This window comes from Pseudophryne corroboree (assembly GCF_028390025.1).
Source record: "Pseudophryne corroboree isolate aPseCor3 chromosome 3 unlocalized genomic scaffold, aPseCor3.hap2 SUPER_3_unloc_12, whole genome shotgun sequence".
NCBI classification, from domain to species: domain Eukaryota; kingdom Metazoa; phylum Chordata; class Amphibia; order Anura; family Myobatrachidae; genus Pseudophryne; species Pseudophryne corroboree.
In genome coordinates this window covers 1,187,632-1,211,286 of record NW_026967500.1, presented here as the reverse complement: position 1 = coordinate 1,211,286, position 23,655 = coordinate 1,187,632, and the positions used below count along the sequence as shown (strand labels likewise).

At 46.5% G+C, this 23,655-nt stretch overlaps 2 protein-coding genes across 2 annotated transcripts in view; one reads left to right on the top strand and one right to left on the bottom strand.

Moving 5' to 3' along the window:
* Positions 1-23,655, top strand: part of LOC134983301 (zinc finger protein ZFP2-like) — a 294,273-nt gene that overhangs the window by 145,033 nt on the left and 125,585 nt on the right. The gene's annotated exons all lie outside the window — the stretch shown is intronic.
* LOC134983303 (zinc finger protein ZFP2-like) overlaps positions 1-23,655 on the bottom strand; it is a 69,168-nt gene that overhangs the window by 18,086 nt on the left and 27,427 nt on the right. Inside the window, exons 4-5 of the mRNA XM_063949016.1 lie at positions 15,301-15,398; positions 14,372-15,155 (exon numbers count right to left, since the gene is read on the bottom strand). Of these exons, the coding sequence (XP_063805086.1) occupies positions 14,372-15,155; positions 15,301-15,398 (882 nt within the window). The remainder of the gene's footprint in view (positions 1-14,371; positions 15,156-15,300; positions 15,399-23,655) is intronic.

Below are 23,655 nucleotides of genomic sequence, written 5' to 3'. Positions count from 1 at the left end.
GTTCATTCTCTCCCTTAAAGGTGTTAGAACCTTAGACCGGTATTTGAGTGTTTATTATATTGCTAAAGTGTTCTCTGAGCGTCACATACGCTCATACAGCTTTAAAGTAACAAGGTTACACTGCGTTGCATTTACACCTTATCACTGCACAAAGGTTTACAGTATAAGTACATTACTTATGGTATAGTTATAAAGGTTTAACTCTGTGAGCGTCAGCGCCGCTTGTGATCTCCTCGTGGTCTCGAGCGTCCGCTACGCTGATAGTGTATCATTACGTTAGTCGGCAGCCTATAGCGTGCTTGCCTCTACGCTTTAAGCCGTGAGCGAACGTGCCGCTCGTGCGTCTCGTCCATGGCTAAGAGTCTGCTACGATAAGTGCTTACCCTTACGGTACATCATACGCCAATTGCGTACTGTGTTCATTGACCTTTTAGAGTGTTTTAAATAGGATAAATTTATAGGCTTTATCAATTGGGGGACTCATCCGCTCTTCACATATCTGCACTAGGTAACTTTAGTAGACATTATCGGTCAGCAAAGGGCGGGAGGTGTTATCCCTCGTAGTGCTGACCAGATAAGCGTCTGCTTCGCTTAGTAAGGAGTGCTGAGGGAATCCGGTACCGGAAGGTAGGAACAGTACGTTATTGTCTTTTAAAACCTGTTTTGTTTCTGTTTTGCGTATGTATGCATAAGCACACACACCTGTATTTCTTGTTTACTATTATTTGTCCGTGCCTCATTCTCCTGATTGCCACATACTAGTGATAACGTGCTGAGACATTTGTTGTTATTAATAGTTAAAAGATAAAAAGTAATATTTAAGGGAATAATTGTAATAGGCACGCACACAGTCTCGCCTAGAAATACAAGGGAGATTTGGGTGGTGTTCAGTGAATGATTGCTGTTAAAGATCATTCACATTGATAAACGTGTAGTGTGTTACTGTGGACGTACTTGGTCTGTGTACACGTGTCCTTACAAGGGCAGGGCGTACGCAACAAGGGTCGAAGCACGGAGCGTATATTACGCACTGGAGCGTACGGATACACCCAAATACAAGCCGCACGATAGTATTGTTTAATAGGCGATAAGGAAATAACGCGATAATAACGCAAATCTATCTCAAATCCAAAAGTTTAAAGTTAAAAGAAAAAACCTTCTCTGTTGCAATTCTTCTGGGTTAGGCTAATACCAAATGAAAGGAATTCTGTACAGAAATAAGTGTTCGAATGTAAGAGTGTGTATATATAAGATTTCTCTTTTATTACGGACGTGGGAACCATAGGCCAGTAGAAAGAGGTACACCAGCGAGAGTGATAGCGTGGGGTGGCTTGGGAGGCGTCCCTTGTTAATCTCGACATTAATGAGCAGTAGAGTCTGCTGTACATAACAGACCAGGAGGTCAAGGACCAGGAGGTTCAGGTACAGCAGACTAGAAGTAGAGAGCACAACCGAAGAGGGTTGGTGCGAGACCCATATAGGCCAATTAAGCTCAGGCTGAAGGAATTTGCAGCCGAAATTTTCAATTCCGTTGATCGTTCCGCACATAAGATTAGTTGCTTGTGTGCAGATACGATTGTACCGCATGTGATTGTGTGCATTGTTAACGTGATTTGTGTCATTTTTTTATTTTAAGGGAAGTAGCCTGATCACTCAGGGACATTCCAACGACTGATACTTGCTGGGGAGGGTAAGACACTCCCACACGCCCGAGCAAGTAGATGTTCTTAGGTGCCCTAGGTTGGGTACGGAACCTCTGGGAACTTTGGTCGCCGTATTGGCCAGCGTGGGCGGGAGTTAAGTGGGCGGACCTAGTTGCAAAACCCCCACCGCAGCCTTACACTGGACATCTTGGTTTTCTGTAAGGGTTGCCGAAGACCCTGATTTGAAGTCAGAGGCAGTTAAAGCAGCACCTGCAGAGATGGGGGCCAGTTGTTCAGGTAAGGGGCGATCAACCGAGGTTCAGGTTGATTTGGTAAACCGACCAATCGGGTCGGCAAGGTATATCATGTGTGAGAAATATGGTCATCACACAGAGACATTGTGCAATGAATGGGAAAGGATGACTGTGCATGACGGGGACAAGTTTCCCCGGGTAGGTACTTTTAACCCAGAAGTGTTACAAAATTTAAAGAGAAGAGTTTGCCTGATTAAATCTTCAAAAAGGCGTATTAGACATTATGATTATTTAACATTGTGGCAACAGGAAGGTGAAATACAAAGGGGGTTGGCGCAAGCCGCTGGATCTAACCCTATCAGGAAACTGATAGCCACTGCACCCCCACCACCATACATACCTGGAGAGAAATTGGTTGCAGAGAATGGCACACAGGGTTATGTTAAATGTATAGAAGTTAAAGATAATGTAACCAAAGTAATTAATGCTAACACTAATCCGTGCAAGTTGTACCCTGTTTTGAACTTTCTCCAGGATTGTGACCAAGAGGATGAGCCCACAACAATATCAGCACTCTCCCTAGCAGCCACCATATCAGAAACAGCAGTAGGCACGAGCCAACCCGTAAGATTAGTATCAAAGGCCCCTAGCGGAGGGACAGGTGAGGTTGTATCGACTGGTAAGTACGGCACCACACACTATGCTGAAACCATTCCACCACATGTTGTAGAATCTACACAGAATGATGTTATTGGACTTAATCCCATTAGGGTAATAGCAGTGCCAAATGGGAAAACTGACACTTCAGGAGCAACTCCTATCAGGAACATCGCCATGCACTGTCCCTTTTCCCGAACGGAACTAAGGTCAATGATGTCTGAATTCCCTGATCCTAGGAAAGACTTAGTTGCATGTCAAAAGTATATTAGAGAGCTAGGAAATTCTGCAGAGCCAAATAACAAAGATTGGAGGACAGTTTTGAGGGCATGTTTACCCCCCAATGTTGATTCGTTAAAGTTTATCGCTGATTGCAAGTTAGATGAGGAAGTACCACTAACAGACGAGTATAATCAGGATAATGTAAAGAGAATCAACTTACAGTTAGGAGTATATTTTCCTGCAGTAGTAAAGTGGAATAAAATCTTTACAATAAAACAAAAAGAAGGTGAATCCACACCAGAGTATTTTTTACCGGGCTCTGCAGGATATGGCTAGGTACACTGGTATAGATGACATTAAACTAATGTACACCCCAGGGAAGTAGCTGTTTCAGTATTAATGGACGGTCTAAAAGAGGTTTTAAGGAATAGAATACAAACCACTAGGCCTGATTGGAGAGGTATGTCAGTGGATGCATTGGGAGAGGCTGCTGCTGGGCATGATCGGAATATCATCAGACACAGGGAGTCACAGAGTGATAAATTAATGGCTGTGAGTATACAGGCCCTTACTACCAGGCCACCTCAGCCCAGAACTGTGACCCCTGTGGGTAAGTCAAGAGGTATAAAATGTTATAATTGCCACAGTGAGGGACACATGGCACGTGATTGTAAGACAAAACAAATACAAAATTCATATCAACCCCCTAGACAACGACCTGATACGAGACATTGGGATCAAGGACCGCAGGGGCGGAGCTATGAGCCACATGCAGGGGAAACAAAAAGGTATCCCCCAAGAAGAGACTGCCAAATCCCTGATAGTTCCCAACTACCCCCACCACAAGTAATTGCTGCCAGTGCGATTCAGGGAGGCCACCATACCCAATAGGGGTGTGGTCACACCTGTAGTCTGCAGCCAGTGAAATTAATTGCGAGTCTTGGAAGTGAACCCGAGGTCACAATTGATGTAGCTGGTAAATCATTAAATTTCCTTGTAGATACGGGGGCGCCAAGTCAGTGATAAATTCGACAGTGGGCATGAGAACCACTGGTAAAACAATTCCAGCCATGGGAGTAACGGGAGTAGTACAGCACTACCCTGTTAGCAAACCAGCAGAGATTACAATAGGGCCTTTGCATACCAAGCATTCCTTTTTGCTGGCTGCATCGGCACCGACTAATCTCCTGGGAAGAGATTTATTGTGTAAAATGGGGTGCGTCATATATTGTACTCCTGAAGGTGTATTCTTAGACATACCTGAGAATCACGCTCAGGAAGTACGAGACATGCTAGACTCCCCATCAAAATTAATGTCACATACCGTTATGATAAATAGGAGTCCATCCCAAGTAGAAGAAATGACATCCCAAATACCAGAGTCACTTTGGACTAAAGATGGACAAGACACTGGATTAATGGCAAACGTAGCTCCAGTAGTTGTGCAAGTAAAAGATGGTAGGATAGCTCCAAAAATCCCACAATACCCTCTGAAGCCAGAGGTGGAGTTAGGAGTATACCCCGTAATAGAGCGCTTGCTACAACAGGGCATTCTGGTAAGAACATCCAGCACTGCCAATAGTCCCATCTTCCCTGTGAAAAAGAGTGGGGGGAGGGGTTACAGGCTAGTGCAGGATCTAAGGGGGATTAACAAAATAGTTGAGAGTCAGTTCCCCGTAGTGCCAAATCCAGCTGTCATCCTTATGCAGATCCCTCCCACTGCGAAATTTTTCACTGTAATTGACCTCTGCTCCGCCTTCTTCTCGGTACCTCTGCACCCTGACAGCCAATATTTGTTTGCATTCACATACAGAGGAGTCCAATACACATGGACTCGATTACCACAAGGTTTCATAGACAGTCCAAGTATATTTTCCCAGGCTTTGCATGATTGTTTACAGTCTTTCCAACCAGAGAGTGAATCAATATTGATACAGTATGTGGATGATTTACTACTGTGTTCAGATTCACTGGAAGCGTCCCTGAAGGATACGAAACAGCTCCTGTTTCATCTTTCAGACACAGGACACAAAGTTTCCAAAGACAAGTTGCAATTATGCCAGACTAAAGTAAAATATTTGGGACACTGTCTGACACAAGGACTGAGACACCTGACCGCTGATAGAATTCAAGCAATTCGAGACATGACTCTGCCACAAACCCAGCAACAGATCAGAACGTTTTTAGGAATGTGTGGGTATTGCCGTAACTGGATCCCAGGTTTTTCCATTTTAGCATTACCTTTGCAGGAGATGGTCTCCTCAAACAAACCTGATCGGATTTCGCATACAAACGAATCTGAGATGGCATTTGAGAGACTTAAACAGTGCCTAACGCAGGCACCAGCATTAGGTATGCCAGACTATGGGAAACCCTTTGAGCTGTATGGAACAGAAAGTGCTGGTTGCGCGGCAGGCGTCCTAACCCAAAAGCACGGTGATGCCAGCAGGCCGGTAGCATACTACAGCGCTCAGCTAGATACGGTAGCGCGATCCCTCCCCACATGCTTGCGAAGTGTTGCTGCGATAGCATTGCTAGTAATGAAAAGCGAAGATGTAGTGCTAGGACACAACCTCACAATCCATACACCGCATGCAGTGTCAGCCTTGCTAAATTTGGCTCAAACTAGACACGTCTCATCAGCGCGGTTTACTAGATGGGAATTGGCATTAATGGCCCCCGTAAACATCACCATAAAGAGATGCAGCGCATTAAATCCTGCAACGTATCTCCCAGGTGTGCCTGGACAGGCACAAAGGGTGGAAGATGAGAGTAATAGTGAAGGAGGATTTAATACAGGGGATGACACGCATGATTGTATGGAATATTTGACCCAAAATTTCACGGCAAGGCCTGACATCAGTGACAACCCACTGGAAGATGTTGATTTTACTTTCTACACTGACGGTAGTTGTCACAGACAGACGGACCCGGGAGACTTGTGTACTGGATACGCAGTCGTAGATGACCAAGGCACCATAGAAGCAGAACCGCTAGGCCAACCTCACTCAGCCCAGGTTGCTGAACTGGTTGCCCTAACCAGAGCATGTGAATTGGCTAAGGGCAAGTCAGCCAATATCTACACCGATTCTAGATACGCCTTCGGGGCAGTCCATGATTTCGGAGCCCTATGGCGCCTCAGAAATTTCATGACGGCAGCTGGTACACCGGTAGCGCATGCAGCCCACATCAAAAGGCTTCTAACAGCGATACAGGAACCCGACAGAGTGGCTGTTATCAAGTGTAAAGCACATACATATAGCCAGGACCCAGTATCACTTGGTAACAGCCGAGCAGACGAAGCTGCTAAGTTAGCAGCTGGTACCCCCAGACAGACAGATACCACACAACTGATGGTATTTAATACTGTCAACACACAGAAATTGTGTGAAATGCAACATTTGTGTTCCACACAGGAAAAGGCAGTTTGGAGGGCAAAAGGATATGGCCAAGAGTCCTCAGGACTCTGGATGGATGCACATGGTAAACCAGTGGCACCCAGAGCATACCTTCCAAGTCTAGCGGAAGCAGCACATGGGCTGACTCATCTAGGCAAGGAAGGGATGTGCAAGTTGGTAAGAGCATATTGGTGCGCCCCAGGATTTTCATCCCATGCGGGAAAGAGAGCAATGTCATGCCTCACCTGCTTGAGGAAGAATATCGGAAAGGCAATACCAACAGAACTATCTCATATCCCCCCTACAGGCGGCCCTTTTCAGGTAATACAAATTGATTTCATACAATTACCCCCTTGTCGAAATTTAAAGTATGTACTAGTTTGTATAGATGTGTTTTCAAATTGGGTCGAAGCATTTCCTGCGGCCACAAATACCGCTATGTTTACTGCTAAGAAAATTGTGCAGGAATTTGTGTGTAGATACGGTATCCCTAGAATAATTGAAAGTGATAGGGGTACCCATTTTACAGGTGATGTCTTTCAAGGAATGTGTAAGTTGATGGGAATTGATAGTAAGCTGCACACTCCGTACCGCCCCCAGGCGAGTGCGAAGGTAGAAAGAGTGAACAGCACTATTAAAAATAAACTGAGCAAAGTTATGGCAGAAACAGGATTGACATGGCCAGAAGCTTTACCCATTGTACTATACAGCATCAGAACCACTCCCAGGTCCCCTCTTAATCTGTCCCCCTTTGAAATTCTGTTTGGTCGACAACCGCATGTTATGATTAACCCTCAGGATGATTTGAAGTGTAACAATGAAGTGACTGTAAAATACCTGGTTAACATGAGTAAACAGCTAAGGAATCAAAATGATAATTTGAAGTTAGTGATTCCTGATTTACCAGATAGTAATTGTCATGACATTGAACCTGGGGATTATGTAATGATATGGAATTTTCTACGCTCAGGTAGCCTTATTGACAGATGGGAAGGACCATACCAGGTCTTATTGACTAGCACTACAGCATTGAAGGTTGCTGAGAGAGAGACTTGGGTTCATTCGTCCCACTGTAAGAAGGTCGCTGATCCAGAGAAGTCCCGTGATAAGGAACAGACGGTAGAAGTTGTATCACTGGAGTGTCTGTTCCAGGAGGACTGAGGCGGCACCTGAGCATTGAAGATCACAAGATCAAAAGCAGTTGTCGATCCCCTGTTCCCTTTTATTGTTTTTCTCCAACTTCCCATCCCATCTCCCTCAATTATTTCTTTCCCCCTTCTCATTCTTCTCCGTTTACCTCCTATAAGATGGACTTGCCCCAAGAGACTGTGATCCGGATTTTCCTGTTGACCATGATGTTGACCAGAGCAGCCTGTTCCGGCGAGAGTACCATGGAGGTCGAGAGAGGTTCTGGAATGGGTTCTGATGATAAAGATGGAGGCGTAGTTTTCCAAGAACAACTTAACCAACAAGTAAAGGCGAGTATCAGAAAACGATCCGATAGCATTGACAATAGAAGGAATTGTGAAGGATTGTTAGCTGAAGAAAACTGTATCTGTAGGCTCTGTGACAACGTAGTTGAGGATGGGTGCATTAAGAAATGCCAATCCAGTTTTAATATCCATATGGACCGGCATCCATTGAGTGACTATCACTCCTTAGTGGGTAGTGTGTTAAATAAAACAGATTGTTGGGTATGCTCTCAAGTACCTCAAGGTCATAGCAAATCAGGGCTAGTACCATTTCCTTTAACGGTAGGGGAGGTACTTGAGCTAAAGGGTGGGAGACCGGTGGCCAGAGGTTTAATATCTCCAGCCCTCCTAGTTTGAAGCTCCACCAATATCATGTGGAGAAGTCCCTAATATGTTTTAACATTACCAACCCCCGAAAACCAGGAAATTGGGAAGTGTCATGGAGTAACCAAACCATGACCTTTTCATATAGAGCAGATAGAATGCCTACAGATACAGAGCTTATACGCCACATAGCCAGTAGAGGAAAATCTTTCCGGTATAGGTATACCCTAGGAAGTAGGATTACGAGAGTTGGAGAGGTATCACCAGGAAACTGCGCACATATCGTACAAACTGATACGTGTACTAAACAGATGGGAGAATTAGGGTTAGGAGATTTCACATGGAAGATGTGTAATATGGTTATGTCCTACTCCGTCCCATATGTTCTCCCCGATGATGCATATTTCATATGCGGGAGGAAGGCGTATAAGTGGCTTGCCCCAAACTCTGAAGGATTGTGTTATATTGGAAAAGTACTGCCTGAAGTAATGACTGTATCACATGCCAAAATGAAAGATATACACCGTGGTGCCCAAGCTCCTTATACTCATACTCATTACGAGCACGTAGTTAAAAGGCAACTGACAGAAAGGACAGAGCATTTGGCCTCTGACATGATCCATGAATCCACCGGGATTCAGGTTCTACTCGCGTTAGACTTCACTCGCACCACTCGAGGAGTGATGAACTATAGATACATATCTGCGCTTGCAAATTTGTTAGACAATATCACGGAAATGTATGATGATACGTTTAGGTATACTGGAAGAGAACTTCAAGCTTATAAAACAGAACTAGTCCAGCATAGAATGGTTCTCAATTACCTCACAGCAGTGACAGGCGGATATTGTGTCACACTGGCAACGCAGTACGGCGTGAAATGTTGCACATATATTACAAATAGTACCGAGGACCCGGTCGAGGTCATAGACCAAAAGATGGACGATATTCTCCAATTGAAGTGGGAATTTCGCAGAAGACACAATCTCACTCTTGCTGCTGTAGGTAATGAGCTGACTGGTTGGGTGTCATGGTTGAACCCGCGAAATTGGTTCTCTGGTTTAGGAGAATGGGCTCAAGGAGTCATAATGGATGTTGGGAAGTTTCTTCTATGTATCTTAGGTGTTGTCATATCAATTGGCTTGATATTTAGATGCGGTCAGGCTTTAATGAAGTGCAAACGTCGTACCAGGGTAATGAGTCTGAGGAGAGGGGAAACTGTAATTCCAATGGATTTGATTTATGACCCAACTGTAGAAACAATGATGTGATGAAAATGCGATTATACGGTCCGTTTCTTTCACCTGTTTTTCCGTTTTCTTCCAAGATAAAAAGACCCACTCGGACGAGGAATTTGATGATCCTGTATACAGACAACTGATGGATTAAAGAAGAAGTTTTGACAACCTTATACACAGATATTTGATGAACTGTGCCATAGACCCCCAGTTTCCCTAGAAATTTTAAAATTACGCTAGCCCAACACTTTTTGTAAGTCTATGGACATTGACAAAGCTTTTTTGCTCGCACCTTATGGGCAAAAGCACAAAGAAGACTGCAATCAACTGACACCGAACAAGACTTCAACCGACAAATGTACATTAACCTGACATAGAATACCACTGCATTTACCATAAGTGTTCTTTATCTTCATCTCTACAACCCTCAGGTAATGACACACATAGTCGATAGGGAATACAGGCACAGATATCAGCAATCACATATTCCCCCATTCATGTATCATCAACTAAAATGTGCTCCCCCATTTTGTTGCAACCACAGCCGAAAAGAGCTCGGTAAAGTTTGACAGCCCATCCACAGACCCTTAATACGGGATAAGAAGGAATTCAAATGTATACTTCGCAATACCTCGAAGCTTGATGTACAACACGTACGGCACGATGATACATGACCCCCCAAACATGGATTCATACACACATGCTTCTGCTATCTCACTAGGTCATACCCTTTTCTCACCTTCCTCTCTCCTCCCTTACCCAACCATGGAAATGTATTAACCCCTGACATATATTTTTCTCTTTTTTAAATGTTTTAGAAGGTGGCAGTTATTGTTGACTGCCAAAGGGTGGACTGTCAAAGTCAGAAAAATATCACTATGCACACTGCCATATTTGCACCTCATACATGTCCGCGTTGCGCATGCGTGCGCTCTCCCGTGCGTGCGCATACCCGCTGTTACGTGCACCCGCAGGTGCACGGTATGCGTATTTACGGTAGAGTTTATGTGTTCGCAGCGTGCGACTCAATCGTTACATATTTTCACTATATAATGTATTTTGTAGATCATGGTCCCTTTGATAGATTCTGAAAGTTTAGTTAAAGTAGCATGTTCCTGGACAAAGAGATCCCTCTTTGTTTGATACGAAGGGTCCAACACGGGTCATACAGTGGTGTTTAGTATCCATCGGAAGAGTATTTAATTAGCAATATTCCGGTGTTGGTTTGAAGCGGATAAATCGCTTGTGCGAATAGTTATGGACATAAGAAGTTTATATCCATTTACTATTTATTTGCACTTACTTATCCATGCGGCGGAAAACCTAGTTTCCCACCCACCTGAGCAGTTGGAAGTAGACACAGCCCACCTGTATGAATCAACCTATGACCTTTTGTTATAATGCGAAGACGAATTCCTGTGTCCAATGAACAATGAGATTGTAGGGACCATTGAATTGTATTGTGTGTGGGGCATAAATAGACAAGCCGATGGTATCCAGCTCACTCTCTTCAACGGTTCTCATTGCTGATAATCGGGAGCTGGATATCCAGAGGCGCATGCGATCGTTTCCCTTTGTGCGTAAGTTTTCTCCGCAATCATATTGTCTTTATTGTTATTGTGAGCCATATCTCTCTCTCTCTCTCTCTTCTCCTCTTTCTCCCTCATTTTCCCTTAAACGTAATTGTATTGTATTTCCTGTGTAGTTATCTGGTTAGTTAGTCTATGTTATATTGTAGTGTGTGACTTGTACTGTATTACTCTTTTTGCAAGTAATAACATTCATATAAGGCGTTAGACCCTAAAGCACGGTATCTGTGTATTTCTTATAGTGTTAAGTATTCTCAGAGCGTCGGTGACGCTCGAACAGCTTTTGAGTTAATAAGGTTATACCGTGTTGCATTTACACCCTTTCACTACACTAAGGTTTTACTGTATAATACATTGTTTATGGTATAGTCATAAAGGTTTAACATTGTGAGCGTCTGCGCCGCTGGTGATCTCCTCGTGGTCCCGAGCGTCCGCTACGATATAGCGAACCAGTACGTTAGTCGGCAGCCAATAGCGTGCCTGCCTGTGATCTCTTGGCCGTGAGCGAACGTGACGCTTGAGCGTCTCGACTACGGATAAGCGATTGTTACGCAACGTGCGTACCCTTACGGTACTTCATAAGTAAATAGCGTACCGTGTTCTTAGACCTCATAAAGGGTTTTATATAAGATAAATATTTAGCTTTATCAATATATATATATATATACACCATACATATAAGCGGATTGTCCGGGTCCCTAGTGACATCAATGTGTTCTGAATGTGTATGTCCATGTACTGAATGCCCCAGTTGTGGATCTAACCAGGAAACCTTATGGTCGACATAAAACATAGTAATCGTCGACAGCAGGGAGTAGTACCAGGCAAAATAACATTCTTGCGACCCCAAGGGGTCCAAGGGAAATATACATATATAATTTTAATATCACACCCCCACAATACTACCATGTCTGTGCTCGAGCTACAGGCCCATGAAACCGTACCATACATATACATATAAATATATATACAGGTATAAGGCAGTTACAGCATGTTAATTTACACCCAGTATTGACAGTTGGTGCCGACAGGGTCACCCACATACTACTGTGTCTCCCATAGCGTGTTTACTCTTTGAAAGAATACCACTACCGACCTGCTGACACTTCATTTACTCAATCAAGTACCACAGGAGTCGGCAATGCCGACAGAGATATTCCCATAACTGTTTGCGACAGAGCCCTCACACATGTCGACACATGTGTACTAAAAGCTATAGTGGGTATCTGACAGGGAAAACACAGACACTTATACACAACACACTGACTACACGGCCATGATCTAACATAGTGCTATACTTGTATATTGCACTAATCACTGTGCCCCACTTCCTTTACACTGCTATGTACACAGAGCTTTTGGCAGGGACTGTTGGAGAGAATGGCGATGTATCGTGCTGTGAGGGCTAAGCCACGGCCCCGTCTCGGCGCGCTTCAGCCCCGCTGTTATTTTAACGGTTCATGCTGGCGGGGGTTCGTATACAGTGTCCGTGCACTGCATACATGTCATGCCAGGCATAAAGGGAGGAGCCAGTTCACACCCATTCAAAGTCTTATAGTGTGCCCATGTCTCCTGCGGATCCCGTCTATACCCCATGGTCCTTACGGAGTCCCCAGCATCCTCTAGGACGTATGAGAAATCCTGGGAAAACCCAGAGAAAAAATTCCAGATCCCTAAAAGAATTCTCATTGCTTTCCCTTTCCCTGAAGAGAATAGGAAGAAGTGGGAAAATCCACCTATAGTAGATGCTTCTGTATCTAGGCTGTCTAAAAAGGTGGTTTTACCTGTCCCTGGTTCAACCGCCATAAAGGAGCCGGCTGACCGCAAGATTAAGACTACGCTCAAATCACTATACACTGCTACAGGCGTGGCTTTAAGGCCCACTATTGCTTGTGCATGGATTTCTAAAGCCATAGTAAAGTGGTCAGGCACCTTACTAGAAGACTTAGATACTATGGATAGGAGTGACATTGACTTGTTTTTACGTCACATACAGGATTCTGCATGTTTCATGGTGGAGGCCATGAAGGACATTGGCCTGCTTCTTCCATGGCTGTCTCGGCACGCAGAGGACTCTGGCTACGCCAATGGACTGCGGATGCAGTATCAAAGAAAAGTGTGGAGAACTTGCCATTCACAGGTCAGGCACTATTTGGGGATGCATTGGATTCGTGGATTTCCATGGCGACTGCGGGTAAGACATTTCTTCCCACCGCAGCAGCCCAAGGTAGGAAATCTTATCCTACACCTACACTGCAGTCCTTTTGGACCGCAACATTTAAAAAATCCAAACCCCCTCCCACCTTCTTTACAGGAGGTCGGGGAAGATCAAAAAAACCTGCACCAACAGGTTCCCAGGGACAGAATCCAGGTTCTGCTTCCTCCAAATATTCAGCATGATGGTGGACCTCTCAGCCTGGAGATCAGGCAGGTGGGAGCGAGACTAAAAGATTTCAGTCACGTCTGGGTGTCATCATGCTTGCATAGAGGGACAACAGCAGCACTGTGCCCGCTGCCTTAATGCCGCCATCTGAACCGGTTTAGCACTCACCACTCAATTAGGGGTGGCGGCATGCTGTGGGGAAGAGTGCACACCGCTGTGGGTGAGCGAAGCAACCCCCTTGAGGAGCTATGTCCTGTCAGCGGGGATCTGGACCATTAACCCTTCAAGAGGTTGGTACCGGTCCCCCCCCTAAGTCTCACGACGCAGGCAGACTGGTGCCAACCCGTCCTTCCTGAAAACAAAAACTAAAATACATTCTGAAAAAAACTCTCTGGCGCTCCAGAGAATGCACCCGGCTCCTTGGGCACGTTTTTCTAAATGTAGTCTGGTAGGAGGGGCATAGAGGGGAGGAGCCAGCACACACTAATGATTTCTTAAAGTGCTAGGCTCCAATAGACCCAATCTATACCCCATAGTACTAAGACCATCCCAGTATCCCCAGCCTAAAATAATAGGGGCTGATGGCTCCCAATGTATGAGATACACCAGAGAGTGTGGGGAGGAGACTGGTCAGATCTCTGGGCTGGTAACACACAGTGACATGATGTGAGGGGAGAGCAGGAGTACAATAGGGGCTGTTGCCTCCTGATGTATGAGATACACCAGAGAGTGTGGGGAGGAGACTGGTCAGTTCTCTGGGTTGGTAACACACAGTGACATGTTGTGAGGGGAGAGCAGGAGTATATTAGGGGCTGATGGCTCCTGATGTATGAGATACACCAGATAGTGTGGGGAAGAGACTGGTCAGATCTCTGGGCTGCTAACAGAAAGTGACATGATGTGAGGGGAGAGCAGGAGTATAATAGGGGCTGATGGCCCTGATGTACGAGATACACCAGAGAGTGTGGGGCGGAGGCTGGTCAGATCTCTGGGCTGGTAACACACAGTGACATGATGTGAGGGGGAGAGCAGGAGTATAATAGAGGTGATGGCTCATGACTTCCCCTCTGGGAAAATAAATATTCCTCATTGGTTTCTACTGACAAAGGAGGGTGTAGGATAAGAGATTGCTGTAGTGACCGAGCAAGGAGAATATGTGACTCTTTTCTGTAATAAATGTTTATTACTCACCTGTGCTGATATCTGTAGGGATCTCCTCCTCCTTACACTGCTGATCCCCCCTCACATACATCTCTTCTTCTCCCTCTATATCTTCTGACTTCATATCAGTCACATACGTCTCTTCTTCTCCCTCTATATCTTCTACCTTTATATCAGTTACATACGTCTCTTCTTCTCCCTCTATATCTTCTGCCTTTATATCAGTCACATACGTCTCTTCTTCTCCCTCTATATCTTCTGCCTTTATATCAGTCACATACATCTCTTCTTCTCCCTCTATATCTTCTGCCTTTATATCAGTCACATACGTCTCTTCTTCTCCCTCTATATCTTCTGCCTTTATATCAGTCACATACGTCTCTTCTTCTCCCTCTATATCTTCTGCCTTTATATCAGTCACATATGTCTCTTCTTCTCCCTCTATATCTTCTGCCTTCATATCAGTCACATACATCTCTTCTTCTCCCTCTATATCTTCTGCCTTTATATCAGTCACATACGTCTCTTCTTCTCCCTCTATATCTTCTGCCTTTATATCAGTCACATACATCTCTTCTTCTCCCTCTATATCTTCTGCCTTTATATCAGTCACATACGTCTCTTCTTCTCCCTCTATATCTTCTGCCTTTATATCAGTCACATACATCTCTTCTTCTCCCTCTATATCTTCTGCCTTTATATCAGTCACATACGTCTCTTCTTCTCCCTCTATATCTTCTGCCTTTATATCAGTCACATACGTCTCCTCTTCTCCCTCTATATCATCTGTTTTAATATCAGACAGACGTTCTACCTAAAAAAAACAATAACAAAACACAACACTATAATGACATTTGGAGAAAACAGTATAATATCAGTGTATAAAACACACAGCTTCTCTACACAACATATAGTGACAGTCACTTTGGTATATTGGTGAGACCCTAAATCCCACCTACCTGATCCTCCTGTGGGGTCCTGTGATACTCCTCTGTACAATCCTGGGAATACAGAGGACGGGGACAACTCTCTGGGGTATCTCTGTTACTGGGCCCATCTGTAGGAGACACACAGTAACTGAGTACAGAGTATATAATAAGATTTTACTCACCGGTAAATCTATTTCTCATAGTCCGTAGTGGATGCTGGGACTCCGTAAGGACCATGGGGAATAGCGGCTCCGCAGGAGACTGGGCACAACTAAAGAAAGCTTTAGGACTACCTGGTGTGCACTGGCTCCTCCCTCTATGACACTCCTCCAGACCTCAGTTAGGATACTGTGCCCGGAAGAGCTGACACAATAAGGAAAGGATTTTGAATCCCGGGTAAGACTCATACCAGCCACACCAATCACACCGTACAACTCGTGATACGATACCCAGTTAACAGTATGAAATACAACGGAGCCTCTCAACAGATGGCTCTCAACAATAACCCTTTAGTTAAACAATAACTATATACAAGTATTGCAGACAATCCGCACTTGGGATGGGCGCCCAGCATCCACTACGGACTACGAGAAATATCTTATTTTCTCTAACGTCCTAAGTGGATGCTGGGACTCCGTAAGGACCATGGGGATTATACCAAAGCTCCCAAACGGGCAGGAGAGTGCGGATGACTCTGCAGCACCGAATGAGCGAACTCTAGGTCCTCCTCAGCCAGGGTGTCAAACTTGTAGAATCCTGCAAATGTGTTTGACCCCGACCAAGTAGCTGCTCGGCAAAGTTGCAAAGCCGAGACCCCTCGGGCAGCCGCCCAAGAAGAGCCCACCTTCCTTGTGGAATGGGCTTTCACTGATCTAGGATGCGGCAGTCCAGCCGCAGAATGCGCAAGCTGAATTGTGCTACAGATCCAGCGAGCAATAGTCTGCTTTGAAGCAGGAGCACCCAGCTTGTTGGGTGCGTACAGGATAAATAGTGAGTCAGTTTTCCTGACTCTAGCCGTCCTGGAAACATAAATTTTCAGGGCCCTGACTACATCCAGCAACTTGGAATCCTCCAAGTCCCGAGTAGCCGCAGGCACCACAATAGGTTGGTTCAAATGAAACGCTGAAACCACCTTAGGAAGAAATTGGGGACGAGTCCTCAATTCCGCCCTATCCATATGGAAAATCAGATAAGGGCTTTTACATGACAAAGCCGCCAATTCTGACACACGCCTGGCCGAAGCCAGGGCCAACAGCATGACCACTTTCCACGTGAGATATTTTAGCTCCACGGTTTTAAGTGGCTCAAACCAATGCGACTTAAGGAAATCCAACACCACGTTGAGATCCCAAGGTGCCACTGGAGGCACAAAAGGGGGCTGAATATGCAGCACTCCTTTAACAAAAGTCTGAACTTCAGGCAGTGAAGCCAGTTTTTTCTGGAAGAAAATCGACAGAACCGAAATCTGGACCTTAATGGACCCCAATTTGAGGGCCATAGTCACCCCTGACTGTGGGAAGTGCAGGAATCGACCCAGTTGAAATTCCTCCGTTGGGGCCTTCCTGGCCTCACACCAAGCAACATATTTTCGCCATATGCGGTGATAACGTTTTGCAGTCACATCCTTCCTGGCTTTGATCAGCGTAGGAATGACTTCCTCCGGAATGCTCTTTTCCTTCAGGATCCGGTGTTCAACCGCCATGCCGTCAAACGCAGCCGCGGTAAGTCTTGGAACAGACAGGGCCCCTGCTGCAGCAGGTCTTGTCTGAGCGGTAGAGGCCATGGGTCCTCTGAGATCATTTCTTGAAGTTCTGGGTACCAAGCTCTTCTTGGCCAATCCGAAACAATGAGTATAGTTCTTACTCTTCTCCTTCTTATTATCCTCAGTACCTTTGGTATGAGAGGAAGAGGAGGGAACACATAAACCGACCGGTACACCCACGGTGTCACTAGAGCGTCCACCGCTATCGCCTGAGGGTCCCTTGACCTGGCACAATATTTTTCTAGCTTTTTGTTGAGGCGGGACGCCATCATGTCCACCTGTGGCCTTTCCCAACGGTTTGTAATCAGCCGGAAGACTTCTGGATGAAGTCCCCACTCTCCCGGGTGGAGGTCGTGCCTGCTGAGGAAGTCTGCTTCCCAGTTGTCCACTCCCGGAATGAACACTGCTGACAGTGCTAACACGTGATTTTCCGCCCATCGGAGAATCCTTGTGGCTTCTGCCATTGCCATCCTGCTTCTCGTGCAGCCCTGTCGGTTTACATGGGCGACCGCCGTGATGTTGTCTGACTGAATCAGTATTAGCTGACTTTGAAGCAGGGGTCTTGCCTGACTTAGGCATTGTAAATGGCTCTTAGTTCCAGAATAGTTATGTGTAGGGACATCTCCTGGCTTGACCATAGTCCTTGGAAATGTCTTCCCTGTATGACTGCTCCCCAGCCTCGAAGGCTGGCGTCCGTGGATACCAGGACCCAGTCCTGTATGCCGAATCTGCGGCCCTCCAGAAGATGAGCACTCTGCAGCCACCACAGTAGAGACACCCTGGTCCTTGCAGACAGGGTTATCATCCGATGCATCTGAAGATGCGATCCGGACCACTTGTCCAACAGATCCCACTGAAAGATCCGTGCATGGAACCTTCCGAACGAAATTGCTTCGTAAGAAGCTACCATCTTTCCCAGGACTCGCGTGCAGTGGTGCACCGACACCTGTTTTGGTTTGAGGAGGTCTCTGACTAGCGATGACAACTCCTTGGCCTTCTCCTCCGGGAGAAACACCCTTTTCTGTTCTGTGTCCAGAACCATCCCCAGGAACAATAGACGCATTGCAAGAACCAGCTGCGACTTTGGAATATTCAGGATCCAGCCGTGCTGTTGTAGCACTTCCCAAGCTAGTGCTACTCCGATCAGCAACTGTTAGGGTCTCCTGCCCTGTGCTGCCACGTCGTCAAGGCAACCGGGAGACAAGTGTTAGCAGAGTAACCTGAGCGCAGCTGATACTCCGGTTCGGGTCTTTTGCTGTGCAGTGGTTACAGGCTCTGTGCACGGCAGGGGATCCGATGCTGGTTTTTGTGCTCACAGTCTGTGAGGTCTGAGTGGGGCGTGGACAGCACCTGCTATATAAGGCCTCTTCTCAGGTTAAGCAGATGCTGCTGAATCTTTGTTGGTTAGTCAGTTCCTAAAAGTTAGCCAGTACTGTGTAGCTTTGTATTTGTTGTTGCTTACTGCAAATAGGCTTGGGGATTTGGTACTACACTCTGCCAATCCAGACCTAGCAGTAAGACTGGAGTCAGTCGTTTAACTTGCTGGGGTTCTTTTGCTACTCTGTGAACTTAGCAAGTTTGCGGCTGTATTCTCAGATTTGCCTGCCTAAATCCTGTCTCACTGTGCAAGGTGTTCAGGTGTAAGTTTAGTGGCAGTAAGCTGAACCTGTGCACTGCAAGTGAGGATTAGGATTGGGGAGACTCTCCTTGTGTCTATCATTCCATCTCTGACCAAGGAGTTTACTGCCACACCCGTTGGTAACCCTTTAGGGTTTTGCTGTTGCCCTAGCAACAGCATTTCGGGTTCTCTACGTATTAAAACACAACATCTTGCTTTTTCCATCTGAGCATTACTAATACTAGGGAGACACCCAGTTTCTTAGCCTCTGGGCTTCTCTGTTCACTTTGTGTTTATTTTGTTACCCTATCACCTTCTGTGTACGTAATGTCATATTCCCCAGTCTGTCTGTGAGTTCATTTGTTTTGCATCCCTATCCGTTCAGACACCAGTACATTCCTGCAGGCACTGGTGTACATAACAGTTCAAACACCAGTACATTCCTGCAGGCACTGGTGTGCATAACAGTTCAGACACCAGTACATTCCTGCAGGCACTGGTGTGCATAACATATTCAGCAGCCTAATACTCCTGTTGAAATTTTGTGCGAATATGGAGCATACCCCTCAAAATACGTTGCAACAGGTGGTCGATCAGGTGCAGGTCCTGACTCGACAATTTAATGATTTGTCCATTAAAATGCACACCTCCCAGGCCGCTGGCGGAGCTCCCGCAGCAGCAGCACCTTCAGGGGTTAAGGAGCCAAAAGTAAATCTCCCGGATCGTTTTTCTGGAGATCGCTCGCAGTTCTTTTGTTTCAAGGAGAGCTGCAAGCTATACTTCCGGCTTAGGCCTCAGTCTTCTGGGTCGGAGATTCAGCGGGTGGGCATAGTGATTTCCTTGCTACAAGGAGACCCACAGGTCTGGGCATATGGGTTGCAGCCTGACTGTCCGTCGCTTAAAAGTGTTGATGCTTTTTTTACGGCCCTGGGCATGTTGTATGATGACCCTGACAAGACGGCCTCAGCCGAGGCTAAGATTTCGATCCTTAAGCAAGGGCGAAGGCCAATTGAGGTTTACTGTACGGAGTTTTGGAGGTTGGCCCATGATACCCAGTGGAATGACCCAGCCCTGAGACACCAGTACCGAAGAGGTCTTTCTAACCAGATAAAAGACCAACTGGTACAATATCCCTTGCCTGATAGCTTGGATCAGCTCATGCAGTTATCCATCCGGGTGGATAGACGGCTGAGAGAGCGTAGGCTTGAAAGGGAGACCGAGGTTTCCTTCTTTCCCAAGGGAACCTCAGACTCTAAGGAATTTTCCGAGGAGCCTATGCAGATTGGGGCTACCCGCCTCTCCTCGCGTGAGAAGACGCGGAGGAGACAGCAGGGGTTGTGTTTGTACTGTGGGAATAAAGGTCATGTGGTAGTATCATGCCCAGAAAAGCCGGAAAACTTCAGGGCCTGAGGGTGATGGGAAATATCCTGTCAGGCCAGAAGTCAGAATTTCCCAAGAAGACTTTTATCATTCCGGTGACCTTGAAGATCCTCGGTCAAACTGTCAAGACTGAGGCCTTTGTGGACAGTGGGGCCGACTGGGTTTTTATGGACCGCCAATTCGCCCTGAAACACTCTGTTCCCTTAGTACCCTTGGCATCGGAAATTGAGATGTGGGTTAAACGGGGAACCATTATCCCAAGGTAAAATTACCTCTTGCACTAGCCAGATTTCTTTGTTTATTGGAGCCACACACTCTGAAAAATTGTCCTTTTATGTGACTGTCTGTACTTTTGCCCCATTGGTGTTGGGGTTACCATGGTTAAGGGCCCACAATCCTCAATTTGACTGGGTCTCTGGGGAGATTCTTAGTTGGGGTACTGATTGTTTCAGGAGTTGCTTGAGCCTTCCAGTCAGGCTCTCGCAGCTAAGTTTGCCAGGATTGCCAGGGTGTTATGCAGATTTTGCGGACGTGTTCTCCAAACAAGTTGCAGAGGTACTACCTCCCCATCGCCCCTATGACTGTGCCATTGATTTGTTGCCAAATGCTAAGCTTCCCAAGAGCAGGTTGTACTCCCTGTCACGTCCTGAGACTCAGGCTATGGCAGAGTACATTCAGGAGAACTTGGCTAAGGGATTTATCAGACCTTCACAGTCTCCAGTTGGGTCGGGGTTCTTCTTCGTGGGTAAAAAGGACGGTTCGTTGCGACCCTGCATCGACTTCAGGGAATTGAACCGTATCACGATTAAAAACTCATACCCACTGCCTCTCATTTCGGTCTTGTTTGACCAGCTTCGTACTGCCACCATTTTTTCTAAGATTGACCTACGCGGTGCGTACAATCTAATCCGAATAAGAGAGGGGGATGAATGGAAGACTGCCTTTAATACCCACTCAGGGCATTATGAATATTTGGTGATGCCTTTTGGGCTCTGTAATGCCCCGGCAGTCTTCCAGGATTTCATGAATGATGTGCTCAGGGAATATTTGGATAGATTCTTAGTTGTATACTTAGATGACATCCTAATCTTCTCCCATTCCCTGGAGGAACATCGGAAGCATGTACGCTTAGTCCTCCAGAAACTCAGAGACCACCGGCTTGGGGCGAAGCTGGAGAAGTGCGAATTTGAAGTTCAGCAAATCGCATTTCTAGGATATATTATCTCCCCAGAAGGTTTCCAAATGGAGGGTTCCAAGGTACAGGCAGTCCTGGATTGGGTGCAGCCCACTAGTTTGAAGGCGCTTCAGCGTTTCCTGGGCTTTGCGAATTTTTATAGACGATTTATCGCTGGATTTTCGTCTATAGTGGCGCCCTTGGTGGCACTCACTAAGAAAGGAGCGGATGTTGCTCACTGGTCTTTTGAGGCTAAAGCGGCTTTTGCCCGTCTCAAAAGGGCATTTGTATCGGCCAAGGTACTGCGACACCCAGATCCAGAGCGTCCTTTTGTGGTGGAGGTGGATGCCTCTGAGATGGGTATTGGGGCAGTGCTCTCTCAGATGGGAGTGTCTGATAATCGCCTTCATCCCTGTGCTTACTTTTCCTGTAAATTTTCGCCTGCCAAGATGAATTATGACGTGGGTAACCGGGAATTGTTGGCTATTAAGGATGCACTCGAGGAGTGGAGACACTGGCTTGAGGGGGCTAAGTTTGTGGTCTCAATTCTCACCGACCATAAGAATCTGGCATATTTAGTGTCAGCGAAGCGTCTCAATGCCAGGCAGGCACAATGGGCTTTGTTTTTTGCTCGCTTTAATTTTTTGATAACATATCGCCCTGGGTCAAAAAACATCAAGGCTGATGCGCTCTCGCAGAGTTTTGCTCCAATCCAGGAGACCACCGAGGAGCCGTTGCCCATTGTGTCCCCATCATGTATTAAAGTGGGCATTACCCAGGACCTCTTATCATTAGTCCTTAGAGCACAGGAGCAGGCTCCTCCAGACCTTCCGGTAGGTCTTTTGTTTGTGCCTCCTAGGTTAAGACAGCGAGTGTTCCTGGAATTCCATGCCAAGAAGTCGGCAGGTCACACGGGTATTGCCAGAACTCGGGAGTTGCTATCTAGGGCGGTGTGGTGGCCCTCGGTGGCTAAGGATGTGGATCAGTGGGTTCGGGCATGTGACATCTGTGCCCGAAATAAGACTCCTAGAGGGGTTCCTGTTGGCCCATTACATCCACTCTCTATCCCATCTAAGCCATGGACCCACATTTCAATGGATTTTGTGGTGGACTTGCCCAAATCCTCGGGGATGACAGCCATCTGGGTTGTCGTTGACAGGTTTTCGAAGATGGCGCACTTCGTTCCACTGGTTGGGCTGCCATCGGCCAGACGCCTGTCTGAATTATTTATGCTGCATGTTGTGCGTCTCCACGGGTTGCCACTTGATGTGGTCTCTGACCGCGGATCCCAGTTTGTGGCCAAATTCTGGAGGGCATTTTGTTCCGATCTCCAGATTTCTGTCAGCTTGTCGTCAGGCTACCATCCGCAGTCTAATGGGCAGACTGAAAGGGTGAACCAGTCCTTGGAGCAGTTCCTCAGGTGTTATGTCTCCAAGTGTCAGACTGACTGGGTTGCTCATCTGTCCATGGCGGAGTTTGCCTATAACAACGAGGCTCACTCTGCTACAGGGATCTCTCCCTTCCTTTGTGTGTATGGGCATCATCCTAAGGCCACTTCTTTTGACCCCCTGGACTCCACGCCTGGTGGTTCCTCTGTGGTTTCGGTCCTTAGAGGTATTTGGAGGAAAGTGAAGAAAGCCCTTGTGTCTGTGTCATTAGTGACCAAAAGGGTTTTTGACAAGCGGAAAAGACCCTGCAGCTTCAAATTAGGAGACTTCGTCTGGTTGTCTACCAAGAATTTGAAGTTGAGACAGCCATCTCATAAGTTAGGCCCCCGGTTCATCGGCCCTTATAAGATCACCAGGGTTATCAATCCGGTGGCATTTCAGTTAGATCTGCCCCGTTCTTTGGGTATCAATAAAACATTTCATTGTTCCCTTTTAAAACGGGCGATTAGTAATCCTTCTTCCAGTGGAAGACCTTCCCCTCTTCTGATACGTGGCCAGAGGGAGTTTGTTGTTGAAAGGATTCTTGACTCCAAGGTGGTTCGGGGTCGGCTGTCATTTTTGGTGCACTGGAAGGGGTATGGCCCGGAGGAGCGGTCGTGGGTGCGCAGTTGTGATCTTCATGCCCCCAGACTGATACGCTCTTTCTTCTCGCAGTTCCCCGATAAACCCGGTGGTAGGGGTTCTTTGACACCTCGTCAGAGGGGGGGTACTGTTAGGGTCTCCTGCCCTGTGCTGCCACGTCGTCAAGGCAACCGGGAGACAAGTGTTAGCAGAGTAACCTGAGCGCAGCTGATACTCCGGTTCGGGTCTTTTGCTGTGCAGTGGTTACAGGCTCTGTGCACGGCAGGGGATCCGGTGCTGGTTTTTGTGCTCACTGTCTGTGAGGTCTGAGTGGGGCGTGGACAGCACCTGCTATATAAGGCCTCTTCTCAGGTTAAGCAGATGCTGCTGAATCTTTGTTGGTTAGTCAGTTCCTGAAAGTTAGCCAGTACTGTGTAGCTTT